This window comes from Ceratotherium simum, chromosome 5, assembly GCF_057802395.1.
Source record: "Ceratotherium simum simum isolate JZ-2026a chromosome 5, ASM5780239v1, whole genome shotgun sequence".
NCBI classification, from domain to species: domain Eukaryota; kingdom Metazoa; phylum Chordata; class Mammalia; order Perissodactyla; family Rhinocerotidae; genus Ceratotherium; species Ceratotherium simum.
In genome coordinates this window covers 24,554,760-24,576,797 of record NC_141904.1, presented here as the reverse complement: position 1 = coordinate 24,576,797, position 22,038 = coordinate 24,554,760, and the positions used below count along the sequence as shown (strand labels likewise).

At 39.7% G+C, this 22,038-nt stretch overlaps 2 protein-coding genes across 2 annotated transcripts in view; one reads left to right on the top strand and one right to left on the bottom strand.

Annotated features, from left to right (window-relative positions):
- Positions 1–550: 550 nt before the first annotated feature.
- On the bottom strand, positions 551–20,361 carry LOC106802313 (uncharacterized). Its single transcript, XM_087431662.1, has 5 exons — positions 20,218–20,361; positions 19,547–19,722; positions 18,806–19,036; positions 2,160–2,222; positions 551–751 (listed from the first exon to the last, which is right to left on the bottom strand). The coding sequence occupies exons 1-5, from the start codon at positions 20,359–20,361 to the stop codon at positions 598–600; spliced, it is 768 nt and encodes a 255-aa protein (XP_087287788.1). The 3' UTR covers positions 551–597.
- The window catches only part of SATB1 (SATB homeobox 1), a 97,355-nt gene continuing 95,497 nt past the window's right edge, over positions 20,181–22,038 (top strand). The window contains exon 1 of the mRNA XM_087430601.1: positions 20,181–20,367. The gene's annotated coding sequence lies outside the window, so the exon portion shown is untranslated. The remainder of the gene's footprint in view (positions 20,368–22,038) is intronic.

Below are 22,038 nucleotides of genomic sequence, written 5' to 3'. Positions count from 1 at the left end.
CCCTTTATGCCTTGTTCAGATTGTATGCACCTTCCTCCTCGGTGCCTTTGTTTTGTTTCATTCACTTATTCACTCACTCATCGTCTTAGCCTGCTCAGGTTACTACAACTAAATACCGTAGAGTGGGTGGCTTAAACAACAGACATTCATTTCTCGTAGTTCTGGAGGTTGGGAAATCCAAGACCAAGGGGCCAGTAGACTTGGTTCTTGGTCAGGCTTGCAGACGGTCACCTTCTCACCGTATCCTCACATGGTGAAGAGAGAAAGTACTGATGTCTCTTCTTCTTCTTGAAAGGGCACTAATTCCATCCTGGGGGCTCCACCCTCATGACTTCATGTAAACCTAATTACCTCCCAAAGGCCCCACCTCCTAATACCACCACATTGGGGACTGGGGCCTCAACATATGAATTTTGGGGGGACACAGACATAACATGAGTTATGACATGAGTGTTATGAGTGTCATTCACTCAATCAATGGTTTGTTATTTCATCACACTTTTTTCCCCAGCTTTATTGAGGTATAACCAACAAACAAAAATTGTAAATATTTAAGGTTTACAATGTGACTTTTTAATATACTTCATCAAACATCTTTTAAAGATCAACACAACTGGCCCTGTCAAGTGTCCTCATGAATTTTATGGTACAAGAGAGGAGAGAAAAAATATTACCCTTTTCATTTACAGAGTGCTTCATGGTTTTCAAAGAGCTTCCACACGCAAGCTTCCATTTGATCTTCTCCAGAGCCCTGAAAGACCAATAGGGCAGAGATTATTTCACAGATGAAGAAACTGAAGTCCTGGGAGGAGAAGTGGTTCATCCAAGGTAACGCCACCCCAGGTCTTTCAGGTCCCAGATCAACTTTTTTCCACCCAATCACACTACTTCGGTCTTGGCTCATTGTATCCCTTCTTTCCACACTGCCTAAATTGTAGCCCTTCTTTAAAAGCCCAATCTAATACTACCTCCTCCATGAAGCCTTCCCTGACAACCCTAGCTAAAATAATTTCTCCTTCTTAAAAACTAAGGTAGTACTTTATTTTGTCTCTCTACTGGCATTTTTAAAAAATATAACCTCCCTTTCTAGACTTCAATCTCCTTGAGAATAGGATCAATAGTTCACTCTCCTTTTTGTCTCCCCAGCACTCAGTTTTTAGCTTAGAGTAGATGCTCATTTAGGTGCTCAGAAATGAAAAAGGAATGAAGAATGGAGAGAGAAAAATTTCACCAATTTTCTGAGCAAATGCTTATATTCCTAAGATAATCAGTGAAGAATATATTTGACATGAAAGCAGAGCTGTGTGTTATCTCTTTAGTGTCCACCTCCATACACAGGGTGGGGAGGACTAGCATTAATTGATTGCTAGGTGCCACGTGTTTTATGTTATGACAATTGCCTTCATAATCTAATAGGTAAATACTATTGCTCCCCTTTTCAAGTTGAGATACTGAAGCGCAGAATTGTTTAGAAACTTTCCCAAGTTCAGACACCGATGCCATGTTAGAGAAGAGACCAAACCCAATTCCATTTAACCTCATGTGGCAACGTGAACACATGAAATCATCTCCAACTATACTATGACAATAAGAAATTGTCCAGCATTTACCTATATAAGAAATTAGTTTATTGTATAGTAATAATCTTGAGATAATCTTTTAGTAATAATCTTTCACCTTATTATTGACTTGTCATTGATTCACCATTTGCTGGTTGAATCCTTTGATCCATTTTTCCAAAAGGGGAAAGGAATTTCACTAATACCATACTGTTTTCTTGTTCTTCATGTGACCAGTCATCACTAAGTGTGAAATGCTGGCCTGTGACTTAGACGGTAAATCTGCCTTAACTAGTGGTATAGCGTTATAACAGAACACGCCTATTAGAAAGGAGAGTGTGAAAGATTTGGGGTAATCCTGGAACAAGGTGAGGGTAGGAGTGGATAAACCCAGAGATGCCTTCATGAATAACCCCAAAAGGAATAATAACTTTAGAAAAATGGAAAACTCAGACATCAAAGCAATTTGTTACACAATTACCCTAGTATAGAGCTGAGCATTATTAGGGAGTTTAACCAAAGGACATTGCCATTGAATATCCTATGACCTTGATAGAGGCAGATAAGATACAGATGGCATGAAGGAAATGGCCAACTAACCTAGGAGGGTTCACACGTGGGTTCTGTAGCTGAAGTCTCACAGGAGCAGAGGCCTGCAACATCCTGAAAACCAAATAAACACATCAAAAGTGATTGTTCTAAAAAAAAAAAAAAAAGTGATTGTTTTCACAAATGTATGAAATATCAATTTGTATCCTTTCCTCTTACAGGTACTGCAATATTCTACCTGGTAAACACCTGTCAGTTTAACTGAATTGGCAGGAGTTACTACAAGGTCTTACCATTTCGTTAGCCATTAAGATAGCTAACAATAAATCTCGGCATCCTAACAGATTATTTTTTTTCCTACAATTTCAATGAAACTGTTTCAGGTAATGAGGAAATTCTACCAAAATCTTCCAAACTTTTTGGATCTGCCAGATGGAAAAAAGTTTGCAAGCACATTTTCAGGCCTCCTGGGGTATTCCATTCAGAAAAATCAAGTCACAATAAATGTTCTATTTCTTAAACAGCTTTCTATTGTTACTTAGCCTGTCAGATCAGATCTGGGAGCTGGTAAAAAGTCACCCATCCCGAGAAGAGTGCAAATTGGAGAAGCAGATAAATATTTTCTCTAACTCAGTGCTGATAATGTTAATGTAATATTGGCTTCAATGGGCAGTTTCAATCACTCATGGCGTGTCCTCAGAGATGTGACACAAGCGGGGAGACTGAGCTTCTTGAAAATAGAAACATACCAGACATTTGATGTTCGTCACTGCTTCTTGAAAAGAGTGCAGAAGTCCCCCCTTAACCCATGGTAGAGAGGTTCATAGAAATCTCTGCATTGGCGAATTCACAGTAAGGACAAAGTAAGACCTATATATAAAAACGAAACTTGTTGCTAATGGGTGTGGCTATGTGGCTATCCCAGGACTAGCTGGAGGGAACTGTCATTTTGTCTGGTCACTAAGGGAGATTTTGAATAACAATAACAATTCTACATCATGCTTACATATTTTCTAAGTTCCAGACACTGTTCTAAATACATTTTGAGCATATTTAATCCTCACAGTCACCCTATGAAGTAGGTGCTATAATTATCCTCATTTTACAGGATACACTTAGAAACACAAGTTCAACGACTTGCCCAAGGTCACACATCTAAGAAGTGGTGATACAGGCAGAATGGCTCCAGGGCCCATGCTCTGGTCCAATATACTCTGCTGCTTTTTTTCAGAGAGAGAATGGTATATTTTTTTTAATATAAGAAACACACATTAAAAATTTGAGAAATGAAAGGAAAGAAACTTTAGTGCTACTAGCCTCACATGATTGTTGTTAGCCTTTGGGGATATTTGCTTTCAATCACATTTATTTGCATATTTTTAGATTCATTGTAGTTTTTATGATTTTGATTTTTTTCTCTTCACATTGTATTAGAAGTATTTTCCATGTGGCTAAAAGTGTACATGATGCTCATTTTTAATACCTGCATAATATTAAATAGATTGGGTATACCGTACTTAATTAGCAAGTCTCCACTTGTTAGGTATTTAGGTTGCTTCCAACAGCCTAGAGCAGGTTCAAGTGTAGGCTGTGGAGCCAACAGCATGCTTCAAATCCTTGCTCCTCTACTCACTAGCTATACAATCGTGAGAAAGATACTTGATCTCTCAATGTTTCAGTTTTCTCATCTGTAAAATGAAGATATCAACTACCATTTGTAAAATGAAGAGTAACTACCTCCACCTCCTTGGGTTCTTGTGGATTAACTGCATTAAGTGAAGTAAAGCACTTAAAACATTGCACATAGTTACTACTATCATAAATGTCTGTAGTGAACATCATACATAAAGCAATTCACACCAAAAACATTATTTCTTTATAATGTATTCTCATTGGGTCAAAAGATATAAACCTTTTTTGTTCTAATATCTGACTTACGTGGCCAAAGTATTTCCAAAAAGTGCTATATAAATTTATATGCCACCAGTTAATGTAAGAAGAAATCATTTTTCAATGAATCCTTGCTGACTTTGGGTATTAACATTAAATTCTCTATTGCTTTGTCTTCCAGTTCATCAATCTGTTCTTTATCTTTTTCTAATCTGCTCTTAAACCCATCTATTGAGTTTTTAATTTCCATCAGTTTATTTCTCAGTTCTGGAATTTCCATTTGATTTGTATCACAGTTACCAGTAATCTGTTGAAATTCTCTATCTTCTAATCTGATTTCTTTAATTTATTAATCACAAATATTTTAAAGTCTGTTACTCTTACATCCAGATCTCCCATAAGTCTGTTTTTGGTCATTTAATCTTATCTGCTGGTAAGCCTGGTAACTTTATTAAATGCCAGATATTGTATATGAAATTGTACAAATAATTTGAGCTTCTGGATGATCATATCTTTGTCAAGTGATGTTTTACTCTAGCTTCTGAGAGGCAGTTAGGTAAGTGAGATTTCTGTTGGATTCCCTGCTCTCTGGGTTCTTGGCATCTCAAGCCCTCTCCACCTTGAAGCTCTCCAATGCCTTTAAACAAATATTTGCTAGATTTTATTCAGCTTTTCTATTTGCTCTCAGAGGATAAATTGATCTAAATGAAAATAATCTATAACAGCTGGGAGTGTAAATCCTTGACATTAATTTAAAAATAATAGATTAAACCTAAATATAACTTATTCTTGTTTTAGTGTATATTCATTTGATTATTAGTAAGGCTGAATGTCTTTTTATGTTTGCAAATGTGTTATATTTCATCTTTTGCGAAATGTGATTTTAGTCTTATCTCATATACTGGTTAAATGTGGTTCTATTCTTATCTCACGTATTAGTTCTCAGTTGTGTTATGAGTTTGTATGACTTTCTGTGTAATAATCATATTAACCCCTTCTGTTATTATGTGCAAATAATTGTACCTAGGCTACTGTTTGCTTGTTTTATTGTTGTTTTAATATAATCAAATCTATTTTATCTTTCACTTTGCAATTAGTTACAGTATTCTAAGCTTATAAAAACAAGTCCCTTTAGACTTCCTCTGGTTCGCGTTTTGCTAATTTATTATACGCGTATGATGAATGTATAAATTGACTTTTCCAAACTGTTAATCAGTCCACGTATTGCAAAATGTATTCCTTCTCCATTGATTTGTGTCCTGCCATTATCAAATATTTTATTCTTTGAAATATTTCATTATATTCTCAAAATATAATTTATTTTGACCACATATTTTGCCTCATTAATCTATCTATTTTGGTGCCAGTATCACATGGTTTTAATTATTATAACTTGATAATATATTTTAATATTTGATAAGACCAGTCTCTTCTCATTACTCTTCTTTCTGAAAACTGATTTTTGCTTGCTATTCTTGCCTACTTTCTTTTCTGGATTTATGTCAAAATCAAGTTCCCCTCACCATTATCTCAAAACATGAAAAACAAAAGAGAAATTATTAGATTTCCATTAAATTAGATTTCCATTACATCTATACTTTGCAAAGAATTAACAGTTAAAAAATACGTTATCTTTTAAAGCAGAAACCAGTCTTTGGATTTAATATTTTTATAGCTCCCAAAAAGTTTTTTAGGAGAACTTTAGCTATATCAAAAATAATCAAAATAATCAAATCATAAAAAAAAATAGTTTTGATTATTTAACAATTTTTAGCTTCCAAAAAGTTTTATTTAAATAGGTCACATATTTCTGTTTAAAATCAATCATAGAGCTTTATATATTTTGCTGTTCTTATAAAATGAATCTCTTTTAAAAGTTTATATTTGGGTTGCTAATATTTAGAAATACTATTGATTTATTTAATATTCATATGTATTTTAATTTTTACTAATTTATTAAGTCTATTCATATTTTTATTGACTCCCTTAGGCTTTCAAGCTATAAAAAATATTTTTCCAATACATAATGATAATGTTGTGCCTTTTTCATCTTTATAGCTCTTCTTTCTTTAGTATGCTTTATTACATTGATCAGGGCTTTTAAAATAACATTTAACAACATTATTACGACAAAACCATTATACCAACTTCTATCCTCACCTGTTTTTAAACATGTACATTTCTAGTATTTTAACACTAATTTTAATGTTGACTATTAGTTGAAAATATTTATTATCATGTTAAAGACATTTTATTTTTCCTTTTTTACCATTGTATCAGAAACAGGTATTAAATTTATCCAATGCTTTTAAAAGCAATCTATTAAAATAACAGTTTACTTCTTTTTCTTATTTAACCTACTGATATGATATATTTCATTAGTATAGTTTCTAATTTTGTAAACTTTTGTTGTGCTTGGATACACATTATTTTCATTATTTTGCTGTGTTGAGTTCTATTGCATTAAAATAACAGCATGCACAAATTACTTTTTTGTCCAGTTATTTAATGCATAATCTTTCAGTACCATTATTCCTTCACTAACACTACACTATTCATAATTATAAAATAGTCTTGTTGTCTTATTTACTGTTTTTTTTTGACAAAAATTCCTCTTTGATATTCATATTGCTATATTTGATTTAGATGTAAGCATCTTAGGCTGGAAAATCTGCCATTCAAAAAAATATTGCTATGTCATTTTTCTTTAAGTGTGAGTCTTGTAAGCACACCAAATCATAAGACTTTCATTTTAATTTAATGTGAAGCTCTTTCCATTTGAATAGGGAAATTTAAGCCATTTATACTTGTCATAATTTTTAAGCTTGATTGGACTTGTTTATACTGTGTTCTTTTCAATAGTTTGTTATTGTTTCCTTTCCATTTTGTCTTTTGCATGGGCTGTGTTTTGTTTACTTTTATCTTCTACAATTACTTATAAAATAGATATTTTGTTTCCAATTCAACTAGTGCCTACATTTAATTGTTCATAACTATCCTTAAATACATTCTTATCTAATGATTTAAAAATAAAGAAACAACTTCTAATGCTTTTGTTTTCTCCATCTCCTCTTTCCGCATTGTGATCATTAGTTACAGACTCTTCATTTAAAAATCTAAAAACCTCCTTTTCAGGATTATTTTATTAAAAACATTGCTCCCTTCATAAAAAAAAAATCTAGCCATCAATATCAATTCTTAATTTACTTCAATTCTCACTATATGCTATTTATTTATTACTTTGTCTTTACCTTCAATGCTTAGCACTCATCTTTTTTCCTGCAATGTCCTATTCTTGAGTTTTTTATATTGTTTCACATCTCAGTGATGTGGAAGATCTCTCTTTGCAATTTTTGCAGAAAATACTCTTAGTTGTTATATTTTCTGACACCTTGTAGATTTTAAAATGCTCCTCTGTTGCTTTTACCCATAAGCCAATAATCGGGTAGGCACAAAATTTGCAAAATCAAACTTGTTTCTCTTAAAATATGTAGAAATTTACCTGTGGTCTTAAAAAAGTTCTTGTTCTATATAAAAATATGAGGGCAATCTACAAAACTAGTATATATATATTTTTTTTCCTTAGGAGTTTTGTTTGTCCTAGAAATTTAAAAATTTACCAGCCTATGACTAGGCATTTATCTCTATTTCTTAATTTTGTTCAAAAGAAATCATACAATGTCAGTGCTACTTTTTCTTCAGGTGTTCTTCTTTTATAACTTTGATTTTTACTTTGGGTCCATCTGCTCTATTTTCAAGGGAACACTGATTATTTTATTCATAAGTTCAAGAAATGTTTATTTAATGCTAATAGCATATACTATGTGTTAAGTACTCTGTTAGGGGTAAGGTTACAATAAGATTTTTATTGCTCTCAAGGAGCTTATATTCTAAGTTAGAACTCCATAATTTGTCTATCCAATTTCCTCTTATCTTTTTAACTTTTATTCATTTCCTTTGGATGTTTAGACTATTTATGAAGTTTTTCTTATGTATCCCTGATTTCTATTTCTGCAAAACAGAAATTTCACCTACTGAATTTTCCTTTGGTCACTATCTATGCTTCTTTTTTTTTGTGAGGAGATCAGCCCTGTGCTAACATCTGCCAATCCTCCTCTTTTTTTGCTGAGGAAGACTGGCCCTGGGCTAACATCAGTGCCCATCTTCCTCCACTTTATATGGGATGCTGCCACAGCATGGCTAAGCAGTGCGTCGGTGCACACCCGGGACCCGAACCAGCGAACCCCAGGCCGCCGCAGCAGAGCGCGTGCACTTAACCGCTTGTGCCACCGGGCCGGCCCCACTCACTATCTATTCTTATTTATACCTATTCTTGTTTAATTAAAAACAGTATAGTCTGTCCTACTATATTGTTAGAATTGCATTTCTAAGAAGCCTCATATTATCAAAAGGTTATTATAAAAACAATTATTTCAAGGAGAAAAGGGGCTAGGGGCTAAATAGTTTCAAATGCACAATAATAAGATAACTTTTACTACAGTAATTTCATTAATAAATGTGCTTTTACATCTCTAAGTGTTTTTAATTCAAATTACAACTAATAAACTGGTCTATCAAAACCAGTAAATATAATTCTCGACATTACTCATCAAATAATGTAAGACTTACAATGTAAAGTAAGACCAGATCTTAGACAAAGAGGTTCAAGGACCATAAAATAAATTATATTACAGTTTGCAACTATCCAAGGTAAAGAAAAGACTACAACACCAATTGCGCAACCAGCCATGCAAACAAATCTATTCCAAATATTTTTGTGGAATAACTTCATTTCTACATGTATAACTTGTGTTCTAAATATGCCATCATGTTAAAATTAATAATAGCCAGTACAACGCAAATGACGTATCTTAATATATCAACGAGGTTATCTCCAATTCCATCTATAAAACCATGGGAAGAAGGGAGAAATGATTGAACTCTCATGTGGAAACAACCAGAGTTTCTGATACACTTCATATATTTGAATATGTTCATTGCTTCATCTCCAAAAACTGCAAGGAGACCCAACGCAGTGGTAGCCCAAGAGAAAGAGCCCCCACGCCTTCACTGTGCTTCCACAAAATTCCTCTTTTTCTGTAAGCTTGCAGAGTCAGCTTTTAGCTCTTATAATGAGAGCAAAAGAGAAAACAGAAAAAAAAAAAAAAAACAAGAGAACATTTTCGTGATGCTTATATATTTCAAGTCACTGGTGCACAAGGCCCAAGAAGCCATCAAAGGGAAGTCTTTTATGTTTGACTACTAAAATGTAGAAATGCAGTTCTGGCCAGGAGTAACTTTCACTCTGCTAGCAGAGAAAATTCCCAAGGTATGTCAGGGCCAGCAACATAGAAGGCCATAAGAACATGTTAGAGAACAAATTGGAATTGATGAAGCAGATCCTTCACTCCTTCCCGTATCCAGAATATGCTCATTTCTTATATTTTTATTGTTGATGCATTAAAATTCTTTTTCAGATGGTTCTAAGGTTTTTTAAAAAGTTATTCGGTAGAAGAGTGTTCATATACTGCAACTCATTTGGTGTCTTCCCAGAAGTTCCCAATTTGGAATCTTAAAATATGCATATTGGGATGAAAAAACAACTTAAAAAACAGTTTTGTTAAATGTCTACTTTTTAATTCAATGAATGACTTTAAAAATTAGCTTCATTGTTTTTTAATTTACCATCTGTTAACTCAATAAATAGGAGTTCTTAAAGTTAACCTAATTGTCTTGGAATTTGCTGTTTTTGAAGCTGATTAAAGTTATTTAAATTAATTTTATTGTATATTCAGACTAGAACATAGCAGTCTGCATTTCGATAGATCTTGGCTGATAATTTACAAATAAATATGCCAATTTTTAAAATGGACTAATTTTTTTTACAGTCCTTAACATATATCAACTTGTAAAGAGGCAGAGCTGCTGATATTAGATAATCAAAGAGGTAGGATATCAATACACCAAAACCTGTAGCAATTAAAAACTGTGACCACGTACAAAATTTTCATCAACTCCGCCTCTTGGCTAATGAAGAGAAAATGTAGAAGGAATAGTAATTGGAATGTAATTTCTTTTCATCTTACGTTCCCATGGATGAAAGAAGCTGCTTTGTTTCTTTAAATGTTTTCCTGCCTCTGGTCACAGTTTATTGGACTAACAATGGTCACCAGACCAAGTGGGCCAGACTCTTCCCTGAGAACTGTGAAAGACAGAAAGACGGGCGTTTCTCTGGGTGGCTTGACGGTAACATCCATGGCTCAAGAACAACTGGCACCCATGATCTGCTATGTAACTGAGAAGAGGGAGCTGGACTCCCTGGAAGAAGAAAGACCAAGAAGAGATATGGAAAGAGAGAATTGACTGGGATCCCTATAACACTTCAATACTTCTATTCCGGAGGCCCCACGGCACTGACTTTAGATTCCACAAAAAGCCCCAGTGTGTTCTTCCCTTTTTGCTTAAGTTCACAGAGTCGGGTTCTATCACTTACAAGTTAAAATAACTTGAACTAATGCATGAGAAAGGAAATCCCCCTGGTGTTAATAATTGTTTAATCAGGGATCTCCAGGCTTTACTCCTCCTCTGCTTCCCTTTAAATGAGACGTTTTTAATTTTAATATGTAATTTATTTATTTTTTCTTTTATGGTTATTGCTTTTATGGCTTATCTAAGAAATCTTTGTTTATCTCCAACTTAACATTATGTTTTCCTTTAAAAGCTTTATGATTTTAGCTTCTACATTTAGATCTATATCTATACAGCAAATGAATTTTTGTGTATGGGATGAAATAGGGATCAAGGTATTTTGTTTGTTTTCTATATGGATATCTAGTTATTATAGCACCATTTGTTGAAAATACTTTCTTTTTCACATTGGGTTCCTTTGGTGAAGGTGAAAGTTGGGAGGGGGTATGAAACTAAACTAATGACTTAATAGTAAAATGAAGAGGTACACATATTTTATTTTATTAATTTTATTAATGAGTTTAAGAAAATGATGGTAGCTTCTTCACTTAACAAAGGAATAGTCAAACAATTCATTCATCAGAATTTAATTCTTCCGTGAACTCACATGTAATGCACCTACAACATATCTGATGACTAACAGTCAACTCAGTTTTCTGTTCCATGCTGTTGCTAGCTTACTCCTTTCCATTGCCTGTATAATGTGCTCCAAACAATAAAAGGAGCCAGGCATGCTGAGATCCAGGCTGGGGCTGTATCCATTAGATGGAACAGACTACATTTGCCCAAGAATATTAAATTAAAACCAAACTCATAACCAAGTCAAAGCAGGATTCAACTGCTGGTCCTGTTTGTTTGACTGTCCCGTTTCTTTGTACCATAATTGGAGTTTTTGTTGTCCTTTTATTTGCATAAACCAGCTTCCAAGTTATCTCATGAAGATCCTAAAGTAATAATTTATTGTATATTTGAGATGACCTCAAAGTGTCAATGATTCTCAAAATCCATTGATCCCCAATGTGCAAGTCACAGATAATCTGCATATAAATCACCTTCACGGCACACAGAGAAAACGCTTAATATTTGCCAAAAACACTGGTGTAAACGGAGAAAACAACTGGCTCAGGGACTCTGACCATCCTAGGCCCTTTCCAGGCCCTCCTGGGTCACCTCAACATCTTGGCACACTGGTTATCCTTTTGTAATAGAGCAATTGGCTCATTCTCATCTAAGTACTTCCATAAAAATGCATAGTAGTGGATGCAAATCTATAGTTTTAGCTAATAAGCATCCATTTGTCCTATTTCTGGGAAAATTACCCCTAATTTATCTTGGAGAACCACACCTCCCCCACTCTGAGCCTACATGATTTGGGTAGGGTAGCTGCACGCCCAAATTCAAGGCGTGTGTTTGACCCAAGGCTGTTGAGTTAAACCATAGCCCCTGACCAGGGTGATGAGTGCAGGTCTGGGTACATGAAACAATTTGATCCAGTCACAGTCAGGTATAGTTCTTTTGCCAGAAACTTTGAGAAAGAGGAAGACTCTTTGTGGTGGGGTTTCTTTGTCAGAAGAATAGAGGCCCACAGGGACTGGCTTACTATAGCAAAGAGAAAACCAGAGTGAGAATGAAGTTAAAACAGAAGTTAACACAGAAGAAAGCAGAACCAAGAGATAGTTGGTAACATTATTTAAGCAGCTAGATCTAATTATGCTTAAAGCAATCCTTACACTGTATTTTCCAATTTATGTGTGTATGTGTGTTGGGGGGACGGGGATAAAAATTGAAACAAAGTCAAAACTAAACCTTCATTTTTGAGTTGGATTTCTGCCCCTTACAACACAAGTTTCCCGCATCCATGTGGATTGCTGGCTCCCAACTTGTTTCTATCAAATCTGAATTTATGGACATAGAGAAGGAATCTGCATTTTTAATAAGCATTCCATTTAATTCCCATACACACTAAAGTTTGAGATCTGATCCAATCCTCTTATTTTATGGTTGAGGAAATTGAGACTAATAAAGACTACGTGTCTTTCCCAAGATCATTCAACAATACATATTTATTCTAGATATGTGGGAATCATGAGTGAAAAGAATAAAGATCTCTGCCCTCGTGGATATCAACAAACTAGCTGGTTAGTTACAGAATCAGAACTACAATTCAGTTCCACTCTTTTCTTCCTGGTGACTTGATTTCCCTAAGGTCAGGCTCTTATAATTTTTTCCCTTATTCCAGCACATTTTTGGTCTAAAATGTGAACATTTACTAATAGTAAAGATTCTACATTTGGGCAACATCGATAGCACATAAAAATAGGAGGTGCTTTAACAATGGTAAATGTTACTAGGTATATGGTCTGGAATTTGCAAACACTTCCACCAAAGCAACATAGGAGAGAAAGCAGCAGAAGGAAGTGAATGCAGTACCCCCCCCTTCCCCTCAAAGTCTCAGGTAGCCTAAAGGTCTTTGAAGACTCCTGTTTTTTGTTAAAAATTCATGCAAAATGTTGCATTCGATTATACTGTATGTGTAACTGTTTTAATAGAAAAATAACGTGTTCCAAAATCTTTAAGTAAAAAATAAATATTCCAGAAATAGAGGCCATAATTGTTCTCTGGCTTTGTGTATCCCTGGTACACCGCAAGTACTCCCCCACTTACATTCCAGTCATTTTCTATTCTTGTTTAGATTCCAGGATTTCTTTTCTATTAGTTTTCTATTAGAATAATAATGACAACAATAACATTAACAAAAGAAACAACTGTTAGTCTTTACTGAGTACTGTGTTGAAGCACTGTGGATTAATTAACTCCAGGAAGTGGGTACAATTATTATCCCCATCATATGGATGAGGAAGTTGAGGCAGAAAATTAGGAGACTTGCTCAAGGTCATGCAGGTAGTAACGAGTTGAACCAGGATTAGAATCCAGGCACTTGGACACCTAAGGCTGCTTTGTCTATATGTATTGTTTTACTGTGAATTTCACTTAAAATATTATAATTTGCTCACGCTGCTCCGTTGTATTCAAAACTCATGGAACACATAAAATAGGTGAATTTTATTGTGTATAAATTATACCTCAAGAAAACAGAATAAAAAAGTTACAATTTGCAGAGCTGAGTTGTTAAGAATTTAAAGACTCGATTGCCTAATGAATTGAGTGGCTTTAAGAATACAGATGCGCCCATGGGAACATAACCTACGAGAACCAGTCAGCACACCTTATGAAAGGATATCTAGTGTTTCTAACATTTCCTGGGAGTTTATGAGAGAGTGTCAGGTGTTCTTGCAGACTGTGAACTGTGGAGTGGTAGGCAAGTATGGTTTCAAAGCAAGAGAGGAGCTGGGAAGAATAAGTCTTTAGTGGCCTCAATTTTTTTAAAAAATTAAAAAATTATGGGCCAGCCCCATGGCTTAGCGGTTAAGAGCGCGTTCTGCTACTGGCGGTGGCTTTGGATCTGGGCGCACACTGACGCACTGCTTGTCGGGCCATGCTGAGGCCACGTGCCACATTCAGCAACTAGAAGAATGTGCAACTACGACATACAACTATCTACTGGGGCTTTGGGGAGAAAAAGGAGAAAAAAAAGGAGGAGGATTGGCAATAGATGTTAGCTCAGGGCTGATCTTCCTCACAAAAAAAAAATTGAAAAATTAAACATCGTTAAGACAGTCTTAGGCACATGTATATGGGATAGACTGAGCTATAATATACTCTGATGGGTCGTAATAAAGAGTTTGGCTTTCACTAGAAAGCCTATACAAATGGGTCTAGTGCAGTCTACTCTACAGAGCCTGAGAGTACAGGGTTTCAGGGCCTGGTACAACACCCATCCGTTAGCCAGCATTCCTTATAATGTGGCAGGATCAGTAAGCTGAGTCCTTGACAATAGATATTCTGATGCTGTGCTGATCTTTGTGTCCTGCACTGAATGATTTATGCAATTTTAAAAAACAATAATATTTATCATAGACAGGTACAGAAAAATTATATATGATCAATATAAGATCATTGTACTCTTGAAAAATAAACAGTCTAGCAAAGGAAGTGTATGGCATAAGGAGCACTTGAAAAATGTGCTCTTCTTCTAAAACTTTAGCTTTCTTCTCCTACATTCATTAGCTCTCCAAATATTTATCGGGCTCCTTCTACATACATGGAAAACTGTATCCTATAAAATGGGCAGTGTTATAAAGGGCTTTGCATCACCCCTCAAATGGTTACAGAGTACCAACTATGGCCTCCCAGGCTCCAGACTTTTCCTGTCCACTTTGCCACCAGAGTGATCTTTCTAAAGAGATTTGATGGTTACGCCCATCCTTACATCCTTTACTGACTCCTTATCTCATACATGAGACTCCTCATGTCTCATGTAGGAGATAGTGACTAGTGGTCCTTAACCTGATTTTGACCTCTAGACATGTTTCCCTCCTACACACAAGTACTTTAAAATGTGAATAAGTTCTCAACATTTAATATTTCCATTTTTCATATAAACTGAATTTGCAGCTTCTCTTTAAAAATTGGAAGATCCAACATTCGGCATCATTGGCATTGAGTATCCCATTTAGACAGAGAATATACTCTCCAGGTTGTCCCAGTCCCCACCACTGCTTATGGTCTCAACTTGGTCTGCTTTGCTCACATATCCAAGGTAGACATAAGAGTTTGCAATCCCCGATGGAGGGGATAATGTCTAAACTCTGGAGCAAGTCTACAAGGTTCTTCACAATGTGGAGCTCTCTGGTCTCATCCTTTGCAAAGACCTCATGTTCCAGCCACACTGAAATTCTTGTAGTCCTCTAAACAACAAGCTTTGTTCTCCTCAATGCCTCTATTCATGCTGGTTTCTCTGCTTGAAATATCCTCCCTCCATCTTCCTTTTCTGTCTAGAGGAGTCTCACTTATCCTCAAGACTTAGTTCAATTCCTCTATGGAACTCTCCTAAATCCTACCAGAGTTACTTGCTTCTTCCCAAGTGTTTCCATAGCACTTTGTGCCTTTATTAGAATTGCAATGACTTTTTCTTTCTGTCTGCCCAATCATAAAATGTGTTTCTTGCAGAGGAGAACTCTTAATCATCTCCAAGTCCTTAATAGAGTGCCTGGCTTCTAGTAGGTACATGATGAATATTTATTGAATGAACAAAAAGTTGGATGAATGAATACTTCCAAAAGAATTTTTTATTTGTGTTATAAGATTTTGACACTTAAAATAAGGGAAGTAACTACTCAAACCAAATTTCAAATTTTGATAATGATCATGACATCTTCAGATAATAGTTCTTTTTTTTTTTAAAGATTTATTCATTTTTTTCCCCCCAAAGCCCCAGTAGATAGTTGTATGTCATAGGTTCACGTCCTTCTAGTTGCTGGATAATAGTTCTTGAATGTTCCTGTTCATTGTACCCTTTCCAGAAAACAAGTAAATATACAAAGAGTAACTTAAAATTGATAGGGTGCCACACTTTAGGGGGAGAGAGCTGGGACTGCAGTGCTGTATTCAAAGAGAGAGTAGGTGGTGAAAGAAGCCACTTTGTGACTACTTTCTCCCTCTCTTATAGGGAGATACGCTATATCTCCCTATAAGCTGGTGGCCCCTCAGGCAGTGTTTACCCTGAAGAATGGGACATTTGGGGCACAAAGCGGCAGGAAGAGATCCTGTAGCTGGAGGCTATCATGAGGACAAGGGTCACTACGAGTATGGTAGTCCTTAGAGCTGTGCACCACAGGTCTCTACTTTTGGGCACAAGGTAGGCTGCACCATCTGGCCTCGTTGTGACGATTCCATGGAGCCAGGCAACTAGTCCTGGCCAATTAGTTGTGAGCCCAAATGATGCATGTCACTTCTGCCCACAGCATTTAAATGCCAGCATGAGACCCACAGAGTGATCTTTATTTTTGCCATAGCAACATAAAACATTCAAGATGGCAACTGTTTCATCAGCCTAGGACCCTGAATATGGAGACATGGGACAGACCAGGTGACCTGCAATGTACTCATAGCATGACCAGGAAAACAACTTTTGCCGTTACAGGCCACTAAAAATCGGAATTGTTTGTCACTTTGGCATAACATAGTCTATTCTGATTAATACAACAGATTGCCTCTGTTTTGCTGCAAACGGCAGAACTAAGACTGGTGGTCAAAAGTTTCAGAAAGACCAGTTCTGTGCAATTTAAGAAAAAAGGTAATACAGTGTACAAAGATGGAATGAACTACTTAGGATCTTATTCATTCCCACAACGCACATCGAACTCTACTCTGTGCTAAGTATTCTGTAGATAAAATCCCTGCCTTTATGGAGGGAAGTGGTGAGTTCTCCTTCACCCAAGATGTTTGCACTGACGGCCCCTAAAGGTTTGACTGGACAAATTAACTGTAAAAATACCCTCCAACCTGGAGCTTCAGCATGTCTATTTCCTCTGGTCTAAAAGAGAAAAAAAAAATCTATTTCCTCAAGTATTCCTTTGATTCAAATCATTTACTGATCCATTGAGTTGTCTTTTCACATTTTAATGTCATTTTTCCAGCAAATAAGTGCCTTAAAGTCCAATGCTGTTTTATCCTTCTCTATATCTTTCTTATCCTATTTAGTAGGCAATACTTTATTGTCTATTCTCCTAGGAAAATAATCAGCTTTTGACACTAGCTATTATTAGTGACCATCTGATATGTTTCAGGTTTACTTGTCTTTAAGTTAGATTCCGACTTGTTAAAAAAATCTAGGTGCACAAATATATTACCCTAATAACTTTCCGGCAAAGTGCCTTTTTCTTCTGAAAGAAGCACTAGCCCTGTACTATTGAATTTGTGGCCAATTACAATATTTCATTAACATCTTAATTCAGTAAGTATTTAATGTATTCCTACTATGCGCCAGGGGGCAACGTTTACATAAGAGTTTATCAAGATATGTTACTTAATGTACTGTACCAACCATTACACAATTCTGTATTATAATAGAACCTATGAGTTCTCTGTATAAGACCAGTTAGGGGGGAAAAAAGCAAATTCAAAAGGTTGGGGCAAAATGTTCCCTTGATTTAATGCAGGGGAACATATCACACCTTAAATTCTAGGGGCTTAGTTGATAACTTGGGGGAGTAGAAGGGTATGTAAAAGTGTGTAAGGGAGAAAAAATAATTCTTTTTCTGTATTTCAATTTTTATTAAGCTTCATTTCAGGCTTTCAGAATTGGAGAATCAGCTGCCTGCTACAAGAAATTGCTAATAAGCAGTAGTAATTAAAGACTGAGAATTTATTCTTTCTGTTCCAAACCTGATGTCATCCCCAGATGGAGATATTGGTACTGGTTAGGCAATTCAGCATTTTGGTAAATTAAGGCAGGAGGATTTGGTGTCTCCTGGGTGGTGTGGAGGCAGAAAGTGTTCCAGGAAGAAAAATTTGTGTTTTATTTTCTTTGCCCATTGCAATCATTTATACTTTTTTCCTTTGCCTTATAGAACCAGGAGTTGAGGTGGGCACTTAAGTCTTAAAAATGAGGGCTAGTACTCTAAAAACACTAACTCACAAACTTCTTATATTCTTATGTCTTTGGAATTGTTGTCTCTGCATAAATGACAATCAACTGAAAAAGACGGATAAATTCCAGCAAATTCAATACTGATTGATAGAAAAGAACTGGCATGTCAGAAAGCAGCATGACTACACTGTGCTACTCTCCTTTATTTAGAAAAACCGCACAAAAATACAGCACAGTTGATGTGTTTGTTACCAGCACTTGAAAGTAGAATCAGCCACTGTGTAAAAGATAAAATAAGACTGCACGGATAACAGGATTTTCCCAGCATGCTGTACTTTATTCATAGACATCTGATAGAAGAGGACCTAACAGAGCTTTTAGGAAAAACTGAATTCTCAGCCCACAGTCACTTTCCAGGAACTTCACTGCAAACAGTACTCTGCGCTGGCGGGATGGAGATCTTAGCAATCTCCCTCCTGCTTCCATAGTTTCCTTCTCTCTAAATACAATTCTTTATGGGGACTTAATGAGAGAGCAAGCTTTGTGTGAAAGGAACTCAAGAAAGTGCAGCTTCTAAAAATATACCGAGGCGGCTCTACAGTCCTTATTATTACTGAGGTTTTGCCGTTCATGCCATGAACCTAACAACTCCACACACACACAAAGAAAAAAAGTAATGACTATGTTTTTTCTTTCTGCAATCCCCTAAACTTTGAGTAAACAGTAGTAATTTTCTGTTGTCATACTCAATGCAAATTTCCTTAAAACGACACAACACATAACAAAAGACCTGTTAGCAACCTTAGAGCTGGGGGAAGAATGGTAGGAGGAGAGGGGCAAAATTGACCTAGGTCCAGCTTCTCCTGAGCCTGGGGTTCTGACCCTCCAGTCACTCTGATCTTGCAGACGTTTTTGGAGTTTCAGTCTCCTTTTGGGAAGGTTCCCAGGCCCCTTCTCCTCTGCGAGTCCCCCAGTCATTAAATCCTTATCTCTCGCCGTCTCTGCTTCCAGGTTTTTGGAGAAATTGGACCTCAGCTTAGGCGTCTTTTTTCCAGTGGGTTGAAAAGAAGTACAGCTGCTGATGGGAGGATAAATATTAAATGGGCAGGGGTGCGGCGTGAGGGTCTGCAAGAGGGCCCCCTCCTCCTTCCGCCACGTTGGGATGCAGCGCTCCTGGATGGGGCGCTGAGAGGGGCGAGGGTGGGGTGAAAGGACATGGACAAGGCAGGCTGTAAGGGAAGGAGGCCCTCTAGGAAAGATCGTCTCGGCTGAACATGACAAGAGAAAAAAATTGGCCCACATGCCCCTAGTGGGGAGCGATACACCCCACGCAGGCTGGGTTGGGGGGGGCTGCATCGGGGCTTCTCACCTGACTTCCTCCTCCGCTGGCACACACACTACAATCACCACTTCCCCCCACCCCCCCCAAAAAAAAGCTCAGCCAAACAACCAACAACAAGAGGAAGCCGCAGGCGGCAAGAGGAGGGGTGCGCGCGGTGGGGGCCCCGGAGAGGTGAGGGGGCAGGGTGGCGAGCGTCGAGAACCGCGCCGCGCACCCCCAGGCGCACTCCCAGGCGCCCACACTTACCCCTGGCAGCTGAGGGTCCGGTCTTCGGCGCCAATCCCAGTGCGCGTCCCCCGCCCGCCCTCGTCCCTCCGGCCCGCCGCCCCCCACGCCCCGGCCGGCGCGCTGGGAGGGAGCCTGGGAGCGGCGCGCGGCGGCGGCGGCGGCTCGGGCTCGGCTCGGCTCGGGCTCCAGCGCGCCTAGTGGTGCCGGCGGCCGCCGAGGCTCCACCGCCAGGGGGAGAAGCCGGGGCGGGCGCTGGGGAGGCAGGTTGGGCCCTCGCCGCCCCTCCGGCCAGCCCGCGCCGCACAAGCTCCGAAGCGGCGGCGACGCGGGGTCCGCCGAGCCCCCGGGCGCAGCGTGCCCGGCCCGAGGAGCCGCGGCTGGATGCGCGCCCCGGGCGGCTGCGGGCTCCCGCGGGGGGCGCCCCGGCCGCTCCGGTGCGCCTCTAGACTGCGGGCGCGGCGACCGCCGAGCCGAGAGCAGCTCCCGCCGGCCCCTTCCCTCCCGCCCCGCCGCCGCCCCCTCCCCTCCCCTCCCCTCCCCTCCCCCCCGTTAACATCTCCTCCCTCCCCCCCTTCTCTTCCTTCCCTCGGCCCCGCGCGCTCGCTCGCTCGCTCCTCGCCTCGCTCTCCCCTTTAAACGCCCACTTCGGATGGGGAAAGAAGACAACTTGAAGTCAAGTTGCAATTAACTTCCGCGGCAGCCGCAGCTCCGGCGGCGGCGGCACAAGAGGCAGAAGCCGCCGCCTCGGAAGTCCGACGCCGGCGCGCCCGCCCGGGGAGCCGTTCCTGGTCTCCGGCCCGCACTCGACAGCCACCGCCGCCCCCAACGCCCATGCCTGAGTGAGTTGTGCTCTTTTGCCTCTCTTTTCCGCCCCCCCACTCTTGCTTTTTATCTCTGTCTCTCTCTTTTTCCGGAATCGATCCAAACTTCTCTGTAGCACCCACCCCCGGCGCCCCTTGTTGGGGCGGCTCGGCTCTCCTCTCGTGGGCGCCCGGCGGCAGGGGTCTTCCGAGCCCCTTTCTCGCGCAGCCGGATCCCGGAGGGGTGGGCCGGCAGAGTGAGGAAGAGCACCCGAGATGGGAAACTTGAAGATGCCATTCGTTCTCTCTCAGGGTGTGGACACACTAACACACCTGCCCGACAGACCCTGGCTGAACAAACTCCTTCAGGTCATCAGTGTGACTCCTTTTGGAAGAGAAAAGGGGAGTGGAAAAGACCGAAGGCAGCAAACGGGGAAAGGGAGAGCCTCTCTGTGCGCCCCGGAGCCGGGCTGGCAGAAGGGTGCCCGCCGGAGTAGGCTGGGGGAGTGGAAACGTTCCCCAGCCGGATCGCGAGTGAGCTCAGCATCCTTCCTCGGTCCATCTCCGCCTTCCTCCGCCCCCCCCACTGGCGCGGCTGGTTGGGAGCGGCGGTGGAGAGGGGCCTGGGAAGTTTGCGGCAACTTCTCCATCCTGGGAGCCACTCGGGCGCCGGGGCGCTCAAGTTGGAGCCGGGAGTTTGAAAGCCGCGGGACTCCGCGTTTCCAGCCCTCGCCGGCTGTAGTGAGGTCCAGAAGGGGTTCCTGGCGTGCTTGGAGGTTATGAGTTGGGCTGGAGGCGGGAAGAGGTGCTGCCCTCTTTGCAGGGACCGAAACATCACAGGTGCGGCCTCGGAGTCCACACCGTGTCTCCCTCCTGCAGTCCCGACCCGAGCGCGGCGGCCTTCTCCGAGCGCTCCACTGCCGAGGCTCCCGGGGCGGCAGAGCGTGGGTTTGGGCAACCACGATGACAGGGACGAAGCAGGCAGGTGGCAGGTCCGGGGAGTGACACGCGTGTACCGGGGAAGGGCACTGAGCGGGACTCTTGGGATGACCTCAGGAGACGGAGAGGGGCTTAGGGCTCTAGCTAGAGGCTTTGGCCCGGACCTCCACCAGAGCGTTGCAAATTTCATTTACAAGTGCCAACCACAGGATCGCCTCTCTAAGTACCCTGGTTGGCAACTTTGACCTTTGCGCCCTTCCTCCGCGAACTTTCTCGGCGGCATTCCGGATTTCCAGGCAAATGTTGTAAGACTTGGACTCCCATGATAGTAAAAGAGAAAGGAAAACAGAAAGACGTCTTATTCTCAGGAGAGAACCTTTCTGCCCTGACTGGCTGGGGTTCCATGCTTGCGTTCCTGGAGGCCAGGGGACCTGACTTTCCCAAGAAGAGAAGGAGGGGGTAAGAATGAGTCAAACGCTACTGCTCAGTGTCAGGTTTGTCCTAAGTAGTCCCTGAATCTACAGTGTTTGTGCTGCTGATGGAGTAACTCATCCCGTTGAAACTTTATTGAAATTTACACCTTATCTTAAGTGGATTTTCCTGAGATGTCAGGAATGTAAGATTTATTCTATAGTCAAACGTAGCTGCAAAAAACCCGTACTTTAAGACGGAAGAAAGCCAAGGTTGAGGTGTTTGCTCTAAAAACCTTTAATCTGTTGTGTGGTACCAGTGCTACGATTTAGCAGCGGTCCTTTATTTCTATGCGTATTA

Bases quoted from the DNA above. Each gene is read 5' to 3' on its own strand.
- LOC106802313 (XM_087431662.1), bottom strand. From the start codon at position 20,361: ATGGGCGTTGGGGGCGGCGGTGGCTGTCGAGTGCGGGCCGGAGACCAG. The intron at 19,037-19,546 runs GTAAGTGTGGGC...TCCTCCCATCAG, and splicing joins CGGACCCTCAGCTGCCAGGG to CAGCTGTACTTCTTTTCAAC. The intron at 2,223-18,805 runs GTCAATTTTGCC...TTTGGTTTTCAG, and splicing joins TCAGGAGAAGCTGGACCTAG to GATGTTGCAGGCCTCTGCTC.